At 35.4% G+C, this 18,240-nt stretch overlaps 1 protein-coding gene across 3 annotated transcripts in view; it reads left to right on the forward strand.

Annotated features, from left to right (window-relative positions):
• spock3 (SPARC (osteonectin), cwcv and kazal like domains proteoglycan 3) overlaps positions 1-18,240 on the forward strand; it is a 126,616-nt gene that overhangs the window by 92,180 nt on the left and 16,196 nt on the right. For all 3 annotated transcript variants that reach the window (XM_012967860.3, XM_012967861.3, NM_001102726.1), the window contains 2 exon segments: positions 409-535; positions 8,179-8,293. In XM_012967860.3, the coding sequence (XP_012823314.2) occupies positions 409-535; positions 8,179-8,293 (242 nt within the window).

Here is an 18,240-nt window from a genome sequence, read left to right on the forward strand (position 1 = left end):
AAAACCATTGTAACAGTGTCTAATAAATAATAATTAGTAGTCCTAAATCTCATCCTATGTCTAGTATTTAAAGTCAACTCTAGTCAATTCTTTTAGAAATTTTGAAATAAAGGCAATTACATAAAGACAAGTGCAATGTTGCCAGATCATGTAAAATTGGGGAAATAAACTAGCTTCAGTAGACACTGATTGATACTGCCTAGAGTTGCACAGTCTTTTACCCACAAACATCTCAAAATTCTTTTTAATTAAGATGTCCCCAAATAAACAAAACAAACAACCAACAAAACAAATAACAAACACAGCAAAGTAACAAATAATGAAAGATGTTCATTATTTGGAACAATAATTCAATAATGTTATTGCTGTAAATTTTGTTTTGGAATAATGCATGCCCTTTTTTTCTAGCATGAAGGAAGCTGGACTAAGCTATAAATACTGGAGAGGTGTACCACTTTCATCCAGCTGTAAGCAATGCCCTATAATAAACACAAATCCAGTGTGTGGATCTGATGGACATACATATTCATCACAGGTAAGAGCAAATATCACCATGCATACTATTTATAATAAAATGCTTTTCTGCTGGATAGTTAAATGATCTTGTAGCATAAGGCTGGTACAGGAAGAGTTAAACATACTAATTTAAGGCCAATCTGTAGCAACTCATCCAACATTCTGATAAAACCTTGATTTGAAAACTTCTTTATAACTGATGTATATGACTAGTATATGACTAATTTCTTGTCAGTAATTATGGCAGGGTTTTTTTAGCCCAGGAAAAAGTGGGGAAAAATCAAGATTTTTTCTAGAATATTATTAAAGCTGCTCTCAACAGTAAAATGAAGGCCAATAAAAATATGTCATTAGGTAGTCCTGTCCATTTATTGTGGTTTGGCTGTAGACTCCAGGGAAAGACACTACAAAACTAGTCAAGTAGTAATATCTTTGTACATTCTCCTAAAGATTATGTGGAGATTGAGAAAAATACATGCCATTTTAACACTAGATGCAAAAAGAAAAAACAGGTTTGTTTTCGATTGCATGTATGTAGAACAAATCTGGTTGAATAACAATCGAGCTATGTTTATCCTACACCCATCTGTGGCTTTCAGTAATACAGTTATACATGACCCTTATATGTGAGCTGCATCAAGATGCAGAACTAAAAGGTATATTTCTACAGAGCTCAGGATAATAACTTCTACTAAATTCTACATGCAGGTCTCATCAATGTCAGGGTGAGAACATATCTCTCATTGAAAAATTGGCAAGTCTGCCAACCCTGGGAATGTGCTCAGTCATATTAATATGTATTGTTTTGTATTTTCCAATCTATGTATTGTGATTCTGCCAGTTTGCATATGGCAGTTTTTAGTATTTTATATCATCATGCATTCCATCTGTTCCTTTTTTTAGTATTTTAGACACAACTCTTTATAAAAATGAAACACTACTAGAAATAAGGGTCATAAATGTAAGAATGTAATAACAGAGAGATTTAGAAAGTGATATAAGCTTTTAGAACACAATATAAATAGGGGTTCATCTGTTATACTACTGTACAAGTATGGGACCTGTTATCCAGAATGCTCAGGACCTGGGGTTTTCTGGATAAGGGATCTTTCTGTAATTTGGATCTCCATAACTTAAGTCTGCTTAAAATAATTTAAATATTGAATAAACCCAATATGATTGTTTTGTCTCCAATAATGATTAATTATATCTTAGTTGGGATCAAGAACAAGGTGCTGTTTTATTATTACAGAGAAAGAGGAAATCATTTTTAGAAATTAGAATGATTTATAATGGAGTCTATGGAAGATGGCCTTTCTGTAATTTTGGAATCTGGATAACGGGTTTCCGTATAAGGGATGCCAAGTACCAATTCTATGAAGAGCGGAAAACTTTTTTTTTGATACATTATAAGAAAAGTAAAAGGTGTTTCCACTACAGAGCAGGGGATTCATCTTATTACATAATTTGAAAGCTGATGAATGAAGGCACAGTTCTCTATCTTTAGTCTGTGATTCATAAGGAAGTCACTCCTTGTTTAAGTTCCCCAGTGTTTAATCATTAATACATTTCTAACAACATACTTTCAGAAAATTCTGAATTATAGGACTCTCACTTAAGAAAACGCTCATGCTTTCACTGATTTTCCTTTTCTCTTATAATAAAAGAGTACCTTGTATTTGATGGTAGCAAACTAGCATCAATCCATGTTGATGGCAAAACAATACTGTAATAATGTTTAAATGTTTTCGGAGCTGTCAGTAAAACCCAAGCTCCCAAGCATTGCAGGAAATACATCCTATACCTGTATTTTACTTATGACTTGGTACAGATGGAGCACAGACTGATGAATTTTGAATTATTTTGAAAATGTATGACTTGGTACAGATGGGGAACAGATTTTTGAAACCTAAACCAACTGTGATTTATTTTGAAATTTGTGACTTGATATAGATAAATGCATGAATCTAACAGTCCCAAACTCTTTAATAAATTGCACTTTGTGGCAAATTTTCTGCATCAGTTTGAAAGACATAAAATCACATTATGTCATTTTTAATATACAGGTATAAGAGCCCTTCTCTGTAAACCCAATATCCAGAAAGCTCCAAATTACAGGAGGCCATACATACAGTCCAACTTAAGCAAATACTTCTAATTTTTAAAACTGTTACTTGATCCCAACTAAGCTGCATGCCTCCTTATTGGCAGCAAAACAATCCCATTGGGTTTATTTAATGTTTAAATGATTTGAAGCATACGTAAGGTATGGTGATCCAAATAACAGAAGCATTTCTCATTTGGTAATCTGCATAACAGATCTGTCCAAGTATTGTCACTTATTGTGCTGCATGCCATTGGCTTGAATAGAATCTGCCTCTTACCAGAGCCTTTTTGGGCTCAATGTGCTTGTGAATTGCCATTGAATTTAATAGCAAGCATGCATGGAGACAAGAGTCTTTCCACCAGCATTTTGCAAATGGCTTGTCATGCCCCATGCTGCTTTGTGGAATATTTATAGAGCTTATTATTAATACCTTCAACTTTTTTATTGGCGGTGTATATTTTCACTTTAACAATAATATTAAGTAAGAAAACTTCATACCTATATCTTGGCTCTAATAGGAGACTGCCTTAGAAGAACAATGATATGTGCAATGGAAGCCTGTAATTTCTTATTATCATTTACATGTTACTTTTCATCAGTTGACAAGCACATATCTAAGATGGCTATTTGTATATCTCCATATGTTGCATCACTAGAACAGAATGCGTTATCAGTTAACATATTTCTCATTTCCCATGAAGCTTAAATAATTTTTTTTAACCAGCCTACCAGCATGTTAATGGGTCACTACCAACCTTAGCAATCTAACTGTCTACAGAAAAACAACTAAGTTGTTTTCAAAATATAGATAGCTGATGTTTGCATTTATTTTTGGCAATCTTAATTAATTAATTAATTTAGATATATATTTGATCAAATATTTACAAAAATATAATTTGATTGTAGCAGAATATAGAATCTTTACCTTTTGTCTATTTTTCAGAAATATTTTGTCACATTTCATCTGTTTATCTTGGTATAATGATGAAATCTCTGGTTTGGAAATAGCTTTGTGTTGATGTCTTATCAATACATGTGGCTGCATTGGTCTCTTGCTCAGTTTACTTTGGTGTCTTTTGGAGACTTTGAACATTGTAGCAGTTGCCACATTAAAGGCCCATATGGCTGTTTTGGATTCAGCATAATGCTTTATATGTAACGTTCTTACTTCTTAGGATTTGTTTAATGTTTCATCCACAACCATTATTAACTTTTTTTTTTTTTAACTACACAAGTAAAAACAGAGAGGGACACATTTTTTAGGAAGTCACAAAGGTAATTGCTAATACTATGGTAGTCATATACAGAAGTATTATATAAGTTTTGATAAGAACTGTGGAAGATTTTGTAGTCAATCAAGACAGAAATTCTCACTGTTACAACTGTGCTTCTCTAGAGCAAGGTGAAATTAGTGGCTACACATTATAAGAAAATATACTTACCTTTTATCTATACTAGTATACCAGAGATGCTTAAGATATTTTTTCTGATATTTGGCCTTGGCTCTCTACGTGTGCTCAGCCAGTTGTTTTCCTAAATGTGTACAATAAAGGAATCCAAGTTACAGGAACAGTTATGTAAAAGTGCTCATGGCTCAGTTCATATAAGTTGTCTTGACGCAGGATGTGGCACTTAAATGTTTATTGATGTAACAATGCCCAGGACCTGATGAATTATATTACACCCTTTCATCTGGTTGTTAACAATGGATTGGAGGAAGGTTTATTTAATTCCACTATTTAAAGAGGGATTACAAGTTCAAACTGGCAATTACAGGCCTGTAAGTCTGACATTTGTTGTGGGCAGGCTGTTTTAAGGTTTGTTAAGGGATCACTTTCAAGATCATGTGCTGGAGAGTGACATTATCAGTAGTAAGTAGTACAGCATGGCTTCAAGGATGATAGCTTATGTAAAATGAATTTATTAGCTTTTGATGATGAGATAAATAGTAACTTTGACATTGAGGTTGCAGTAGATGTGATCGATTTGGATTTGTCAAAGCTTTGGATATAGATTCACAGGAGAAGAGGGCCATTCTCCCTCTTTACAAAGCACTGGTAGGGGCCCCATCTAGAATATATTGTGCAGTTTTGGTCTCCAATCCTTAAAAAAGGATATTAATGAAATATAGAAAGTACAAAAAAGAATGTCTAAACCGATAAAGGGAATGGAAGGCATTGGGATTGTTATGCTGGAGAAGAGGCACCTAAGGGGGGATAAATATACAAGGGCTCCATACAATACTGATGCTTTATTCACAAGTAGTTCCTTTCAGTGAACACAAGAGCATCCATTCAGGTAAGAAGGAAGAAGGTTCCATCTTAACATGTGGCAATTTTAAAGCTCGCTCCTTGAAGAGGTTCTATTCGCTGGTATGTTACATAATTTCAAGAAAGGGAAAGATTTTTAGAAAGTGAAAAAAATATAAAGTACTGAAATGAACTCTTGGTTAAAAGTTGATTCCGCAACTGATCCAGTTCCCACTTGGGAATGGGTGTTTTTTTTTGTTTTCTGAGGAGAATTTGAGATGCTTTGGATGTGGGTTTTTTTTTTTTGCCATCCTTTAAATTAACTAACAGGCAGATTTTACTCAAAATAGTTGAAATACTTTTTTCAGCTTCATTTACCATGTTCCTATGTTTCTCATTCCCTTGTTAGAATAGCAAAGGTTTATTAAAAGCAACCTACCGCCTATAAAGTGCAGTAGGATCCTAAATTATGTTGATTTTGTGCACTGTATGAACCATCCATCCCAAGGATTGCTGGGGGGGGGGGGGGGGTCAAGGGTCAAAGGTATTTCTGCAAATGGGAAACTGAATAAGAGAACCCCATATAATGTATTATTATAGTAATATACTTTATTAAAGAAAAAGACATCATTCAGGGACAAAAATGGAAAAGAGAGCAACCATCTTAAAGAATATCTGCTTATTTGGCCTTTGTGTATAGCCTTGCCTGCAGGGTTTATGTGGTTGTACTGGAAATGCTATGTGATGTGTCAGTGCAATAGCCATAGGGCATCACTCACACTGGAGCTATAAGGGAAATGTTGACACCTTGGAGGCAGTGGATTCTATTGCAACTAGTTCACTTGCGGCCAATGAAAATGAAGCAAACATAATCAATGCATGTTGAGCAACACTGGTGTCATGTATGTTTTGCTTTGATGATTCAAAATATAATATTTAACCCTGAAATTTAAAAGAAATATAAATTAGATCTGGAAAGCAAACTGTTAAAATTCAAGGACACTTATGAAAATAGCACATTCTTCAAATATCCTGCTGTTTGTAAGTATTTTAGGTCACTTAGCTCTTATTACTTGACATTTGCTGTAATTACTGAAATTTAACTTGATTGTTAATGAAGACTGCAATCAGTGAATGTCAGTTTTCACATTCCATATATTTTTGCTGAGGTATAAACTCGTCCTCGATAAGCACTGAATTTTAACCTTAACTTAGCCAGAACAACAAGTTACATTCATGCATCTGTAGACGATCTACATTTTTGTTTAATTATTTCAGGTAATAGGAACAGAAGATGTTAGGTTAATGGTGTATGGGGTGTTTTCTCAGTCAGGTATATATTCTTACCCCCAGTACTAGCAGTTTGCATTAGAGCAAGGGCAAGTGTTTTTCATTGAAGGTGATGAGGGGGCATGAATAGTTTGTAGCCAAAGGGTGAAAGAGTGGCTTTGCTTTCTCATGTACTGCTTTGTAGGCTAGAGACTTCTCAATAATGTCCCATTCTTTGTAATGAAATAATACTCTACACTGACCAGTCTTAACCTCTATAATGAGAGGCACTTAGTAACAACTCACATGCCTGAAAGGCACTTACAGTATATCTGTGTAAACAAACATTTAATCTTTACTGAGAATTTGTGCAGGAAAAGGGAGAGAGGAGAGATGTGTGTGTCTCTGGCACAGGAAGACAAAGAGACAACAAATCTTTTGACAGAGGACTCAGTGCAGAGTTTCTGTGAGGGCTTATGGCTGTAGTTACATAGACCTTTCTGATAAAGCTTACTTTTTACCTTTCCTTCTCCTTTAAGCTATTTACTATGCTCCTCCCTCAATCACTCAAATAAATTCTCTGATTTAAGTTTACAGTTTATTAATTCCATCAACCATTGAAAACAACAGAAAAATCGATTAGCTGCTGTGTTTATTTGGACATGATTTTTGGGTATTTCTCAGAATGCAAAGCTACAATATATTTGCTCTGTGTATATTTTAACTGTATTTTAAATGTATTTTGCAGCATAAACACTATCGATATGCCAAATGTTTTACAAAAATATGAAATCCATTGCAAGGCTATTTTATCTTGTTTTAATTTTAATGTCTATAAAAAAATATGCAAAGAAATGAACTGTTATTCAACATCCCAGGCATAAAGGTGACATCTAGTGATCTAAATGAAAACTGTTCAATTGTATAATCCTAAAGTATAAAGAATTCATGCCTTTCTGCATTTTAAATTGAATGGCTATATGTTTGGCCCTCATTTAAATACAAATACGATGGAGGATTAAGAGCATCTCAATTTATTTATACTTCAAAGGAGAAGGGAAGTAAAAACTAAGTAAGCTCTCTCTATCAAAAGAAACACAGGATTTCTTGTCTCCTTTTTTGTAAACATGTTCTTGGGTATCTGTCTTCCTCTCTCAGAAAAATCCTTAATTCTGTGCAGCTCCCTCCGGCTCCCCCCTCCCATAAGAATTCATGAAACTCACTCCCCTCTCCCTTAGGAATGTGTGATCTGAGCTATAACAGCAGGCAGGAAGCTTAAAATGGCAGCTGGTATCTTAAACAAACAGAGAAAGCTTCTAGGGCTCATTACTCAGGTATGGTAATGCTTTCTGCAGAATAAATATGGTGTTCTAGGTTACGCTAATGTGGTGAATCTATTGGAAATAAAATGCCACAATGACGCCACACCCCCAGCAGCCCAGTCCGACCCTGTTTAATGCTAGTAATTCATTCACAATGTTAAAAGTATTATCTCTGGATAAAGCTTTATAGGTTGAATTGTCCTCTGAGCCCAGTCCCCGTTCTCTAAGATAAACTCTTTTGAAGCAACAATACCTGTGCTCTCTGGTGTTTCTCATTCCAGTCAATATGATTTGGTAGGATGCAGCCTTTGGCGTTTTTCAGCTGGCTGCCACTACCTCCACTGTGCCATCAATCTTATTGTGTAAAATAAACCTCACCTAATTCTTATAATCTGTATAACTGAAGTTTGTGCTACAGATAATGTCATAATAAGACAATAGATCTTGGGAGAAAAGCCATACTACATCATGAGAATCTCGTGCTAAAGATCTAAATATAGAAAACGGTATAGTGAAAGTGTCAGTTTACTAGATAGTACTAGGTCAACAAACACATTTAGATTTTCCAGTACCCCCAGACTAGCATAAAATAAGAATTACAGAAAGCACAAATAGAATATTGTACTGTTTTATAGCACATTGCTGGTTGTACATGTATATATGTATCATATGTAATGTTTTACAAAAGATTTATAGGTTTCTATTTGTATTTCAGTGTAAACTAGAATATCAAGCATGTCTCTCAGGTAAGCAGATCTCCGTGAAGTGTGAAGGACATTGTCCCTGTTCACCAAACAAATTGAAAACTGCAAGCAAAACAAATAAAAGGGGTAAGAATCCAATTTATTAGAAAGCTTTACATTACTCATAACAGGAATTTGTATTGATATTTATACCTTGCTGTTTTTGTAATTTCTTTGTTTCAGATATAGCTTGCTTTTATACCTTACATCAAATTGCTTTTTATGTGACATCAATCTTGTTTAAAATAGCAATTTATTTAAAATTTTGAACAGAATTATGACAAATTGCTAAAGCAACCTTAATTTACTTACTCAGTAATCAAGTGTAACCTCTCCAATCCCTACATACGTTGATCCAACAAAAGCAAACAAACCCCAAATAAGGTCTCACAATTACAGAGAAACCAACCGTAACCCTAAAATGGTAGCTGGAAGGTTTCAGACATAAAAATAACTTCACCAGTTTCCCAGTTTAAATTCCCATACTGTGTGTCCTTAGTAAAAGAAAACCTCTATTTGCTGATATAGCAATCTCCTCTCCCATGGTTTCTATGTATGTTCTTTTGTCAAATATCAATAAAATGATGATATCAATAAAATAGGGCACAATTTAATTTAATGTCACTCATTTTCAAAATCTGCAATTTTATAAGAAGTAGATTTCTAAATGAAGCAAATAATTTTGGATGTTTTTTAAAAAAAGTTTTGGTTGGCCTTGCTCCTAATGTAAAATGGTACTGTGAATTTGTGTTCAGTCTAATTTTTTCATTTTGGAGGAAGACCTAGGGCCAAGTTCGAATCCCGAATGGGAAAAATTCGGATTGGATACGATAATTTCTGAAGATCGCAAATATCACAAAAACGCTTACGAAAAAATCATATTAGTCACGATAATATCGTATTGGCGATCTGAAAGTCACTAAATTTTCGTACGATTGTAAACAGCGGCAGAACCTTTCCGAATGAACGCTCCGAGTGTTCGTGTCTTAATAAATCTCCCCCCTAAACGTATATATAATTTAAGGCCATACCAGTACATTTTGAACATTCACTCTTTATATTTTTCTTTACTTAGAAAATATTGAAAATTTCAGTAATTTATAGGTGTAGACATGTAACCAGTGTACTTCTCCCTTCTTGTCAGTTCTGAGTGACATTCTGCTAAGTCAACAGTAGCTGTATAATGGAACTTGACTGTATTAACATAAAGTCTGAAGCAAAGAGAAAATGTAAACTGTAACTTGATCTGTAGTGCCTTAGGATTTAGGGTTTATACATACTAATAATTATACTACTACTATTATTATTGTTGTTGTTTTCAGGACCAGTTTGTTTTTGATTGCATGTAAATAGACTGAAGGGACCAATAACATTTGTATCCTGTACTTCTGAAAATCTATTCTTAGAAACATATGTTCAATTTTTTTTATCACATATTTTGTAATTTGTCCTACGCATTCTGTTGCAGTGGGTGTCAAACTGGCTTTTTTATTCTCTGGTGTTAATGATTATTTAAAGGGTTGGTAGCACTAGAAAATCAAAAATGGTTGTTAATTATCGTTGTACATGTAAAAATGTTCTCCTTTAAATAGAAGTTTGTTTTTTAATTAACATTTTCTTAATTTTTTTCAAATATTTAAGTTAAAGAGAAGAAGATAGAGGGAGTACCAGTTGGCTTGCATCCGTAGGCTATTTTGGCTCTTGCAAGAGTCCAATAAAGTCCATTTGTTAATAGGTATCTAGAGTCTTTGTGTGTATTTCATTTTCTAAGTTGATATTTTAGAGATTTTAGGCACAGTTTAAGTAAAATTGGGAAGATGTTTTTGTTGCCAATTTCTAGAAACTTTGTTGTGGCATATAAATAGAATGGAACGTATGTTTGGTGCTTAAGTGATGTTGATAGTAGGCCTAGTAATGCTGTTTAAGGCTGTACATTTTTCACAGTCTTGAATATTATGGAGAGTGCTTGGAAGATATTTGACCACTAGCATTTTGTTTCTTTAAAATGCCTAAGCAGAAGGGTTTGTTGCAGAATGTTTGCTGTAAGCTCTGGTGGATATCTTTAATTTTTGCCTAAAGAAAGCTGCATCCGTACTGTTATTTTCCATGAAGCCTTAAGCTGGCCATACACGCACTGATAATATCGTATGAAATCTCGTTTCGTACGATATTCGGTGCGTGTATGGCAAGTCGGCAAGTTGACCGATATCGCAGGAGGCTGCTGATATCAGTCGACTCGCCGATCGGCCAGGTTAAAAGATTTTGATCGGGCGCCATAGAAGGCGCCTGAGCAAAATCTGCCGTCAGGGCTGAATCGGCAGAAGGAGGTAGAAATCCTATTGTTTCTACCTCCTTATCTGCCGTTTCAGCCCTGAAGGTTAGTGGCAGATTGTACGATCTTTCATGCGACCATCGCCACGTGTGTGGCCACCTTTAGATTCAAGGCCAGGGTTAGAAAGCCTTACAAAAAGAAATACCTTTATTTTTTTAGAGAAAAAATATTGTTTTATAGAAATTCTAAAAACAAAATGACTTTCACATTGCGTACATTGCATACAAGCCAGGTTTTTCTGGGGTTGCTGCTCATTTCAGATATGGGGACCCTTTCTATTTGCCATCAAAAATAACATTTGGGACAGAGACATAGTTTTTCCAACTGAGCATTTTGTATAATACGATGAGTTATATACTTGGGGGCAGACTTATATTTCAGCAAATCATTTATCTTCATATAATAACTTATATATGTGATGGCAGAAATAATCAAATTTTACCACCATTCATGCACCCTCACCATTATTTCTACGGGCAGATAAGTCTCCAAATAGATATATAGAGCAGTAAAAATGGCATTCTATAATATTCATTTTATTAATAGACATACCCTTAATTAAATGTGGCTGCTTTGTGTATCTCTGAATAGAACTCACACCCTTAAAACCATTGTTTTGAATCTTGTTTCAGATTTAGTTTAGATTTAGTTTCAATGCCTAAGACCTCTGCAGTATAAAGTATATGTATTTTAAATGTAAGACTATTTAATTTATGTATTTCTAAATTGAAGACTACACACAACATTTTTTTTGTCATTGGTGCGCATTAGCACCTGTTAGTATCAGTTGCTATCAGTTAGTATATTGTGTGACATAAATAAAAACCTGCCATATAAAACATGACCTTTTTCCTAAATGTGCTGATTCGGCATGAAAACAGAACTGAGATAGTCTGAATGCAGTGATTACCATCTAAACTGATAAAGGTATCACCTTTACATCACTTTGGTATGTTTTATTCCGAAAGTATTCATACCAGATGTATTACCCTGAAATCTGACTGGCTGACAAGATACAACTACTTTACATGAAGTAACAAACAAGGACCAGAGGGTTAGTGATTACAAGCACTGTAATTATGTGATCTCCATTAACCTCTATTGCTAGGAAAGGTTGTTACATTGACACAAGTTGTTTTTGCTTCCTATGTGGAGTGTTTTCTTTATACTACTAAACCTTTAACATGGCAGTTCTTGCTTGTAAGTGACTTGGTTGGCTCATAATGACTTCCATGCTCTTCCATTTCAACCCTAAGCTGTTTTGTGACTTACATGGGTTGTTTTACAAAGTAACTTTTCTTCATGATTGTCCTAAAAGTGAATATTTAATATGTAAAATCTTGTTAATAATAATAATAATAATTTTGCTAAGATCTCGACAACCTAATTAAGAAGATTTGTGATGTGAAACTAAACATGGTGTTATTATATTTTTAGCCTCAGGTAACAATTACCTCATCTCTGCATAAAAAGACTGAGAAAGAAACTGATCAGCCAAAAGTTAGATTTACGGAGAAATGGCATTTTGTAGGATTTTTGTAGGAGTGTGTTTCAGTTAGGAGCAGAGAGGATTTATAAGATATATGTAATATAATTTATAGGTAAAGCTGTTGGAAGTCGCCAAGAAGTTAACTGGTCACATAAAGCAGGGTTTTTAAATCTAAAGTTCCTATGCTGTTTAGTGTGGGTGCAAACTTATCCTCCTATAATAGGTAATAATCATTCAGTCAGAGCCTCCACTAATAATAATAATAATCAGTAATGAGAAAAATGTACAGCCTCAAACAGCATTACTAGGCCTAACATCACTTAAACAACAAACATACGTTTCAATCTATTTATATGCCACAAGCCTCTAGCAGGAAGATCTGCGCCCCTGAAGATGCCCCAGTAGCTCCCCATCTTCTTTTCTGCTGATTCACTGCACATGCTCTCTGCTGCTGTCACTTACTGAGCTTAGGGACCGACTCTTTGTACAATGTAAAAATAAATAACGTAACAATGCAAGGCATTGTCCAGAGTTAAATAGCATGCCATCTTGGAAACCTGTCCATTCTGATCTGTAACTTTCTGCTAATATTTTGATAATTTTGATGCTCCCAATAGTAGCCCAGAGCACAGTCTACAGTGTCACTGGAGATATTAAAGATTACCTAATAAGAACAGAAGATGTGAATCTGCTGCGGGCAAACCTTTGGGCTTGTATAGTTGGTTTAGATATAGAATATTGGGGGGGGGGGGGGGGGGGTGTTTATGTAGAGAACCAAGCAAGATGTGTTAGTAGTCTGAGCTCCAAGCAGATCCCATTCTAAATCATTACCCAGCTCTACTTTGGACAATTTGTAACTCACAACCACAGGGAACTATAACTCTGTTACATCTTCTTAAACCACAATGCAAAGGAGCATGCAATGCCATCTTGACTGAGGCCGCAGGGCCTGCTGGCTCCATTTCCCTGTTCAGCCTGGGGGATAAACCAGGCCCAGAAACGGCTCAGCCTTCTGGCCTATCTCATGAATTTACTATTCTTCCTGAGGCCATCCGAGAATCCCAGAAGGCTCTATCCTTAAAAATGGAGAATCTCAAAGTAGAGATACAGACAGACATAGTAATCTTCTGGGCAGACAAGGGCAAGGGTTTAACCTTTAGGTTAACTTTTACTTATAGTATGGCCTATTCTTGGCAACTTTTCAATTGGTCTTCATTTTTTATAGTTCTTGAATTCTTTGCCTACAATTGTATTTTTATTGTTAGTATTTTATTACTTATCTCTTTATTTAGACCCTCCTCTATGTATATTCCTGTCTGTCTTTCAAACCACTGCCTGATTGCTAGGTTAAAATAACCAGACAGCTGCTATAATACCAAACTGGAGAGCAATTGAACAAAAAGCCAAAACATTTAAAAACTGCAAAAAAAAAACCAAATGAAGACCAGTTGCAAATCCTTTTAGATTAGCACTCCCTGCATCATACTAAAAGTCAATTTATAGTTGAACAACTCCTTTCATTTCCTTTAAAATATTGACAGTATTGCTATGGAGTATGTTAGGGGGCTATAATGAGACAGCTCGGAAGAAGCTTGTGCACTGAATGCTGGACATTACTGAGAAATAGGGGGAAGCGTTATTGGGAGATGAGGCCTCCTCAACAGCTAATGGCACCCTGGTGCATATTCCACATGATAGTGGCACTGGAGGCTTCAGGATTAGGAACACTGTGAGTGTGAGGATGTGAGAGAATCCCCAGAGTATGCTTGTTTTGTGTAACTGAGATGCTCTGAGCCAACAGTGAGTGCTCTAGTCTGTCCCTGCTACACCTGTAAGAAGCTGTCTAATAAAGTCCTTGCTTTGGTTCAGCACATTACCTTGTGACATGCTTAATTCTTATAGCAAATGCCTTCCCAGTTCCCATTCCCATACTGGGAGTCTACCAGTTATAGGTAGTCACCCTATAAACATGTTAAAAATGATTGGCGATATTAATGTATATTGTACTCTGCTGATTCAGGTGCCGATTCAGCCTCCTCTTCTCTGTGTCAACATTAGAACTATAACTGCATAATTTATTATACATAAAGAAAATAATTTCTTCAGTCTACTTCCTTTATATATATATATATATATATATATATATATATAAAGAGAAAGTTCTCCGTGAATATCATCCCTGTAGATATCAGTTTGCTGGTTTTGGCTTGTAGCTCTCCACAGAGAGAACCTCAATAAGTTATAAGTTCAAGCTATGACTAAATAGAATGATACATTGGTATATGTATCTCCTTTAAAGGAACAGTAACACTAAAAAATGAAAGAGCTTTAAAGTAATAAAAATATAATGCACTGTTGCCATGCACTGGTAAAACTGGTGTGTTTGCTACAGTAACACTACTATAATTTATATAATAAGCTGCTGTGTAGCCATGGGGGCAGCCATTCAAGCTGGAAAAAGGGAGAAAAGGCACAGGTTACATAGCAGATAACAGATAAGTTCTGTAGAATACAATAGTGTTTTATCTGTTATCTGCTATGTGCCTGTGCCTTTTCTCCTTTGAATGGCTGCCTCCATGGCTACATAGCAGCTTATTTATATAAATTATAGTAGACTTTCTGAAGTAAACACACAACTTTTACCAGTGCAGGGCAGCAGCACATTATATTTTAGTTGCTTTTATACTCTTTCATTTTTTGGTGTTACTGTTCCTTTAATGCAGAACAAAAAACAAAAAGAAAACTAAGAACATGGAAAAACTTTTTTTTAGATCCTAAAACCAAAAATGTATTTAAATATAAATATTATCAAATTCAGGATTTGACTTTAGCTGGCCCAGTCTTTGGCAAACATTGTAAAAAGACTTGAAAGCATTGTCTGTTAGAAGTGAGAGCTGATGAAACTAGTTAAGAACTGAAAGGATTGGTGATGTATTTTTTTCCCCTGTGTAAGCTAGAATAACAGTGCAAAATATATTAGGATCAAAGTCTTTTATTTCAACTTTAGGTTAAATAAACTACGCCAAGGGGTCTTCTGTAGCTGATGAGCTCATGACAGCTTTATGCCACAATTAAAAGGATGTCTAGAGGGACCAATAGAAAGCAGTAATATATTAGTTTGGTATTACAAATGGTTCCACTTCAGTAATGCTGGCCTCGTGGTCTTATTGTTTGTACTAGACAAGAGCAGAACTGTAGGAGACATAACAGTAAATTGTTAAGTAACCCATAGAGGCTCTGGGCTCTGAAATTAATGAGATTCAACTATACTGAACCCTTTGATTAGATTGCTCTACTTAAACCTATTCACATTTAGGCTAATAGTTGGGTTACAGAAAACAGACATTTAAAATGGCAATAAGTCGGGGAAATCTGCTCACTCCAATTTAATATCCCTTGATAAAGGGAAAATTAAAAAAAGTTGTTTCACTGGGAAGGTTTGCACATTTCTGTTACTGTATGTGCAGACATTTAAAGGACCAGTAACTCTAAAAAAATGTTAAACACTAAGATATGATGTTCCTCCAACCCTGCAATTCTGTTACTCACCAACAAGCTTCATATTGGATTAGTTTGTAACTTACATGTTCTGGCAACACCTGGCTTATTGAGTGGTACTTTTCCTGTTCAGCTCCTGTTGGTAAAAAGACCTGTTGATACAAGCCTTTAACCTTCCTTCTGCCTACACTTATTCCTGCTCATGTTACTGGATTAAGCCTGACCACTGTGCACTATACAATGAGAATCAGTGGCCATTGTTACCCTAGGGACATTATACAGCGATGGGCAGTTTTTATGGCACTCTGAACATGTTATACAGTGAGAGGCAGTGGGTTCTGGTACACCACTTACATTATATGGGTAGAAGCTGAGAGTACTGGCACCTCAAGCACATTATACAGTGGCAGACAGTGATACCCTAAGCACATTACAGATTGAAAAAAGATGGGCTCTGACACCCGAAGTACCTTATACACTCATAGTCAGTGGGTACTAGTACCACAAATTCATTATACAGTGATAGCGGTGGATACTGGCGCTGGTACCCAAGGCACATTATACTGTGAAAATCAGTGACCACCCCTTGCAACTCCCCTACCCTCTACCCAAGGAGAATGACTTTATCAGTATCCCTCTCTCCATTTGAATGCGCTACTGCAGGCATTCTACTGAGGCCACATGGTTAGCTTACTACTGACCTATCTACCCATATTGGGTGTATGCCATCATGCTAAACTTAAACAGAAACAATAGCTCTAAGCAGTACAGTTACAACTATTTGGGCACACCCATGTTAATATCTCACATCAAGGCAGCAAAAGATCTAAAATCACGAGCCTTGTCTGATCCTGCAGCATTTACGTGTGTGTGTCAATCTCATTCCTTCTTACATCTCACTTTGAAAAATAGTAATCTTGTTTCATACTAGGTACTCTTTAGTAACCTAGATATGTTTAACAACAGACCCAATGAATGGTATACCGACTATATATTAAAATATTGATGAATATCCATAGCTTTTCATGGTGTAAGTCAACGCCTCAGTCCTACACAGAGGACCGTTATCAAGACATCACAAAAGGTCTTGATAAAGGTCCTCTGTGTAGGATGGAAACGTTGACTTACACCATTACATTTTGCACATAATTTAAGTCCCATTAGTGCTCTGTGTTCTAAACGTTGAGATATATATATATATTGCTGTGTGGTGTTGTTTTTTATGGAAGCACTTAAAGCAAATTATAAATGACCTAAGAAATGTCTTAATTAGTACAGTATGTGTATGTATATATATATATATATATATATATATATATATATATATATATATATATATATAGTACAGCTTTCTGGATAACAGGTTCCCAGATAAAGGATTTCATACCTGGTATAAAATAATATGCCTAACAAAATAACAAAATTATATAATAAATACAATAAAATAGATATTAGTATAAGTTAAAAAAGTTAACTTTTTATCAAGGCTACTGAATTCTGTTGAATAAATGCTGCTTTACTGCACACATATCATTTCTTTTGAAGGAAGGGGATAAAATCAATTGTAAATAGGCAAGATAAGGTAAGATACTAACTGTAGCCTTCTTTTCCATACTATAACAACCAGAAATATTATACTTGGCTTTCTTTAGGCATAAGATACAGATGGAGGGATACGCGACAGTTTGTTACAAACTGCTGATGTCATCACTGACACGGCAATCAGTCTATGTTTCAGAAATCATTCAACCAGTGTAGAGAAGTGATGCTGTTATTAGACTTAATACAGTCATTGCTGGAGAGCTGAAATGGAACAAAAGCAAGTGCACAGCTGATGGAATCTGACACATCTCTTGAGTTGAAAGCAACTGAGCTAATAATCAACACATCCATTTTCCCAAATATTATACATTGTTTGCGATTAACAAGCAAATGTGTGACTACATAGAGAATTCCCTTGCATTCATCTTGGTGCTTTTTCTATTTAAATGAAAAGTAAACTGGATAATTTGTTTTGGTCTATCATAGGACACACATGAAATGTTTATTTGGGGTACAAAACAATCATGCAGTAAATGTATCCAAAATGTAAAAAAATCCTATTCTGCCAAACGCATTAGGAGGGAGGAGCTCAGAGACCATGGATCACTAAGGTACCTCTGCCCATTTGGAATGGTTATTTATGATTGTTTTGTGCACCAAATAAACATTTCATAAGTGGTAGTTCCTACTACAGGTACTTGTATTACTATATTGTTTATTCAAGGTCTAGGGTGGTATTCACACATGGCGCTTACTTTCTTTTCTCATGGGGCTTCAGCAAAATAGTACCAAAGAATGATTTGTGCTCACAGTGATTTTTTGATACTTACGAACTCTATGGAGCTGATTTACTAATCCACGAATCCGAATCCCGAATGGGAAAAAAACGGATTGGAAATGAACATTTTGCGACTTTTTCGTATTTATTGCGTTTTTTTCGTAGCCGTCACAACTTTTTCGTAAATTGACGCAACTTTTTTGTAGCCGTTACGACTTGCTCATATATTGTCGCGACTTTTTCGTATTGAGCACTCGTAAACGGCGGGCAAACCTTTCAGACTTTGCATGATTTTGGAAGCCTCCCATAGGAATCAATGGCACTCTGCAGCTCCAACCTGGCCCAAGGAAAGTCTCCCATAGGGCTCAATGGCACTCTGCAGCTCCAACCTGGCC

This window comes from Xenopus tropicalis, chromosome 1 (assembly GCF_000004195.4).
Source record: "Xenopus tropicalis strain Nigerian chromosome 1, UCB_Xtro_10.0, whole genome shotgun sequence".
Lineage (NCBI taxonomy): Eukaryota > Metazoa > Chordata > Amphibia > Anura > Pipidae > Xenopus > Xenopus tropicalis.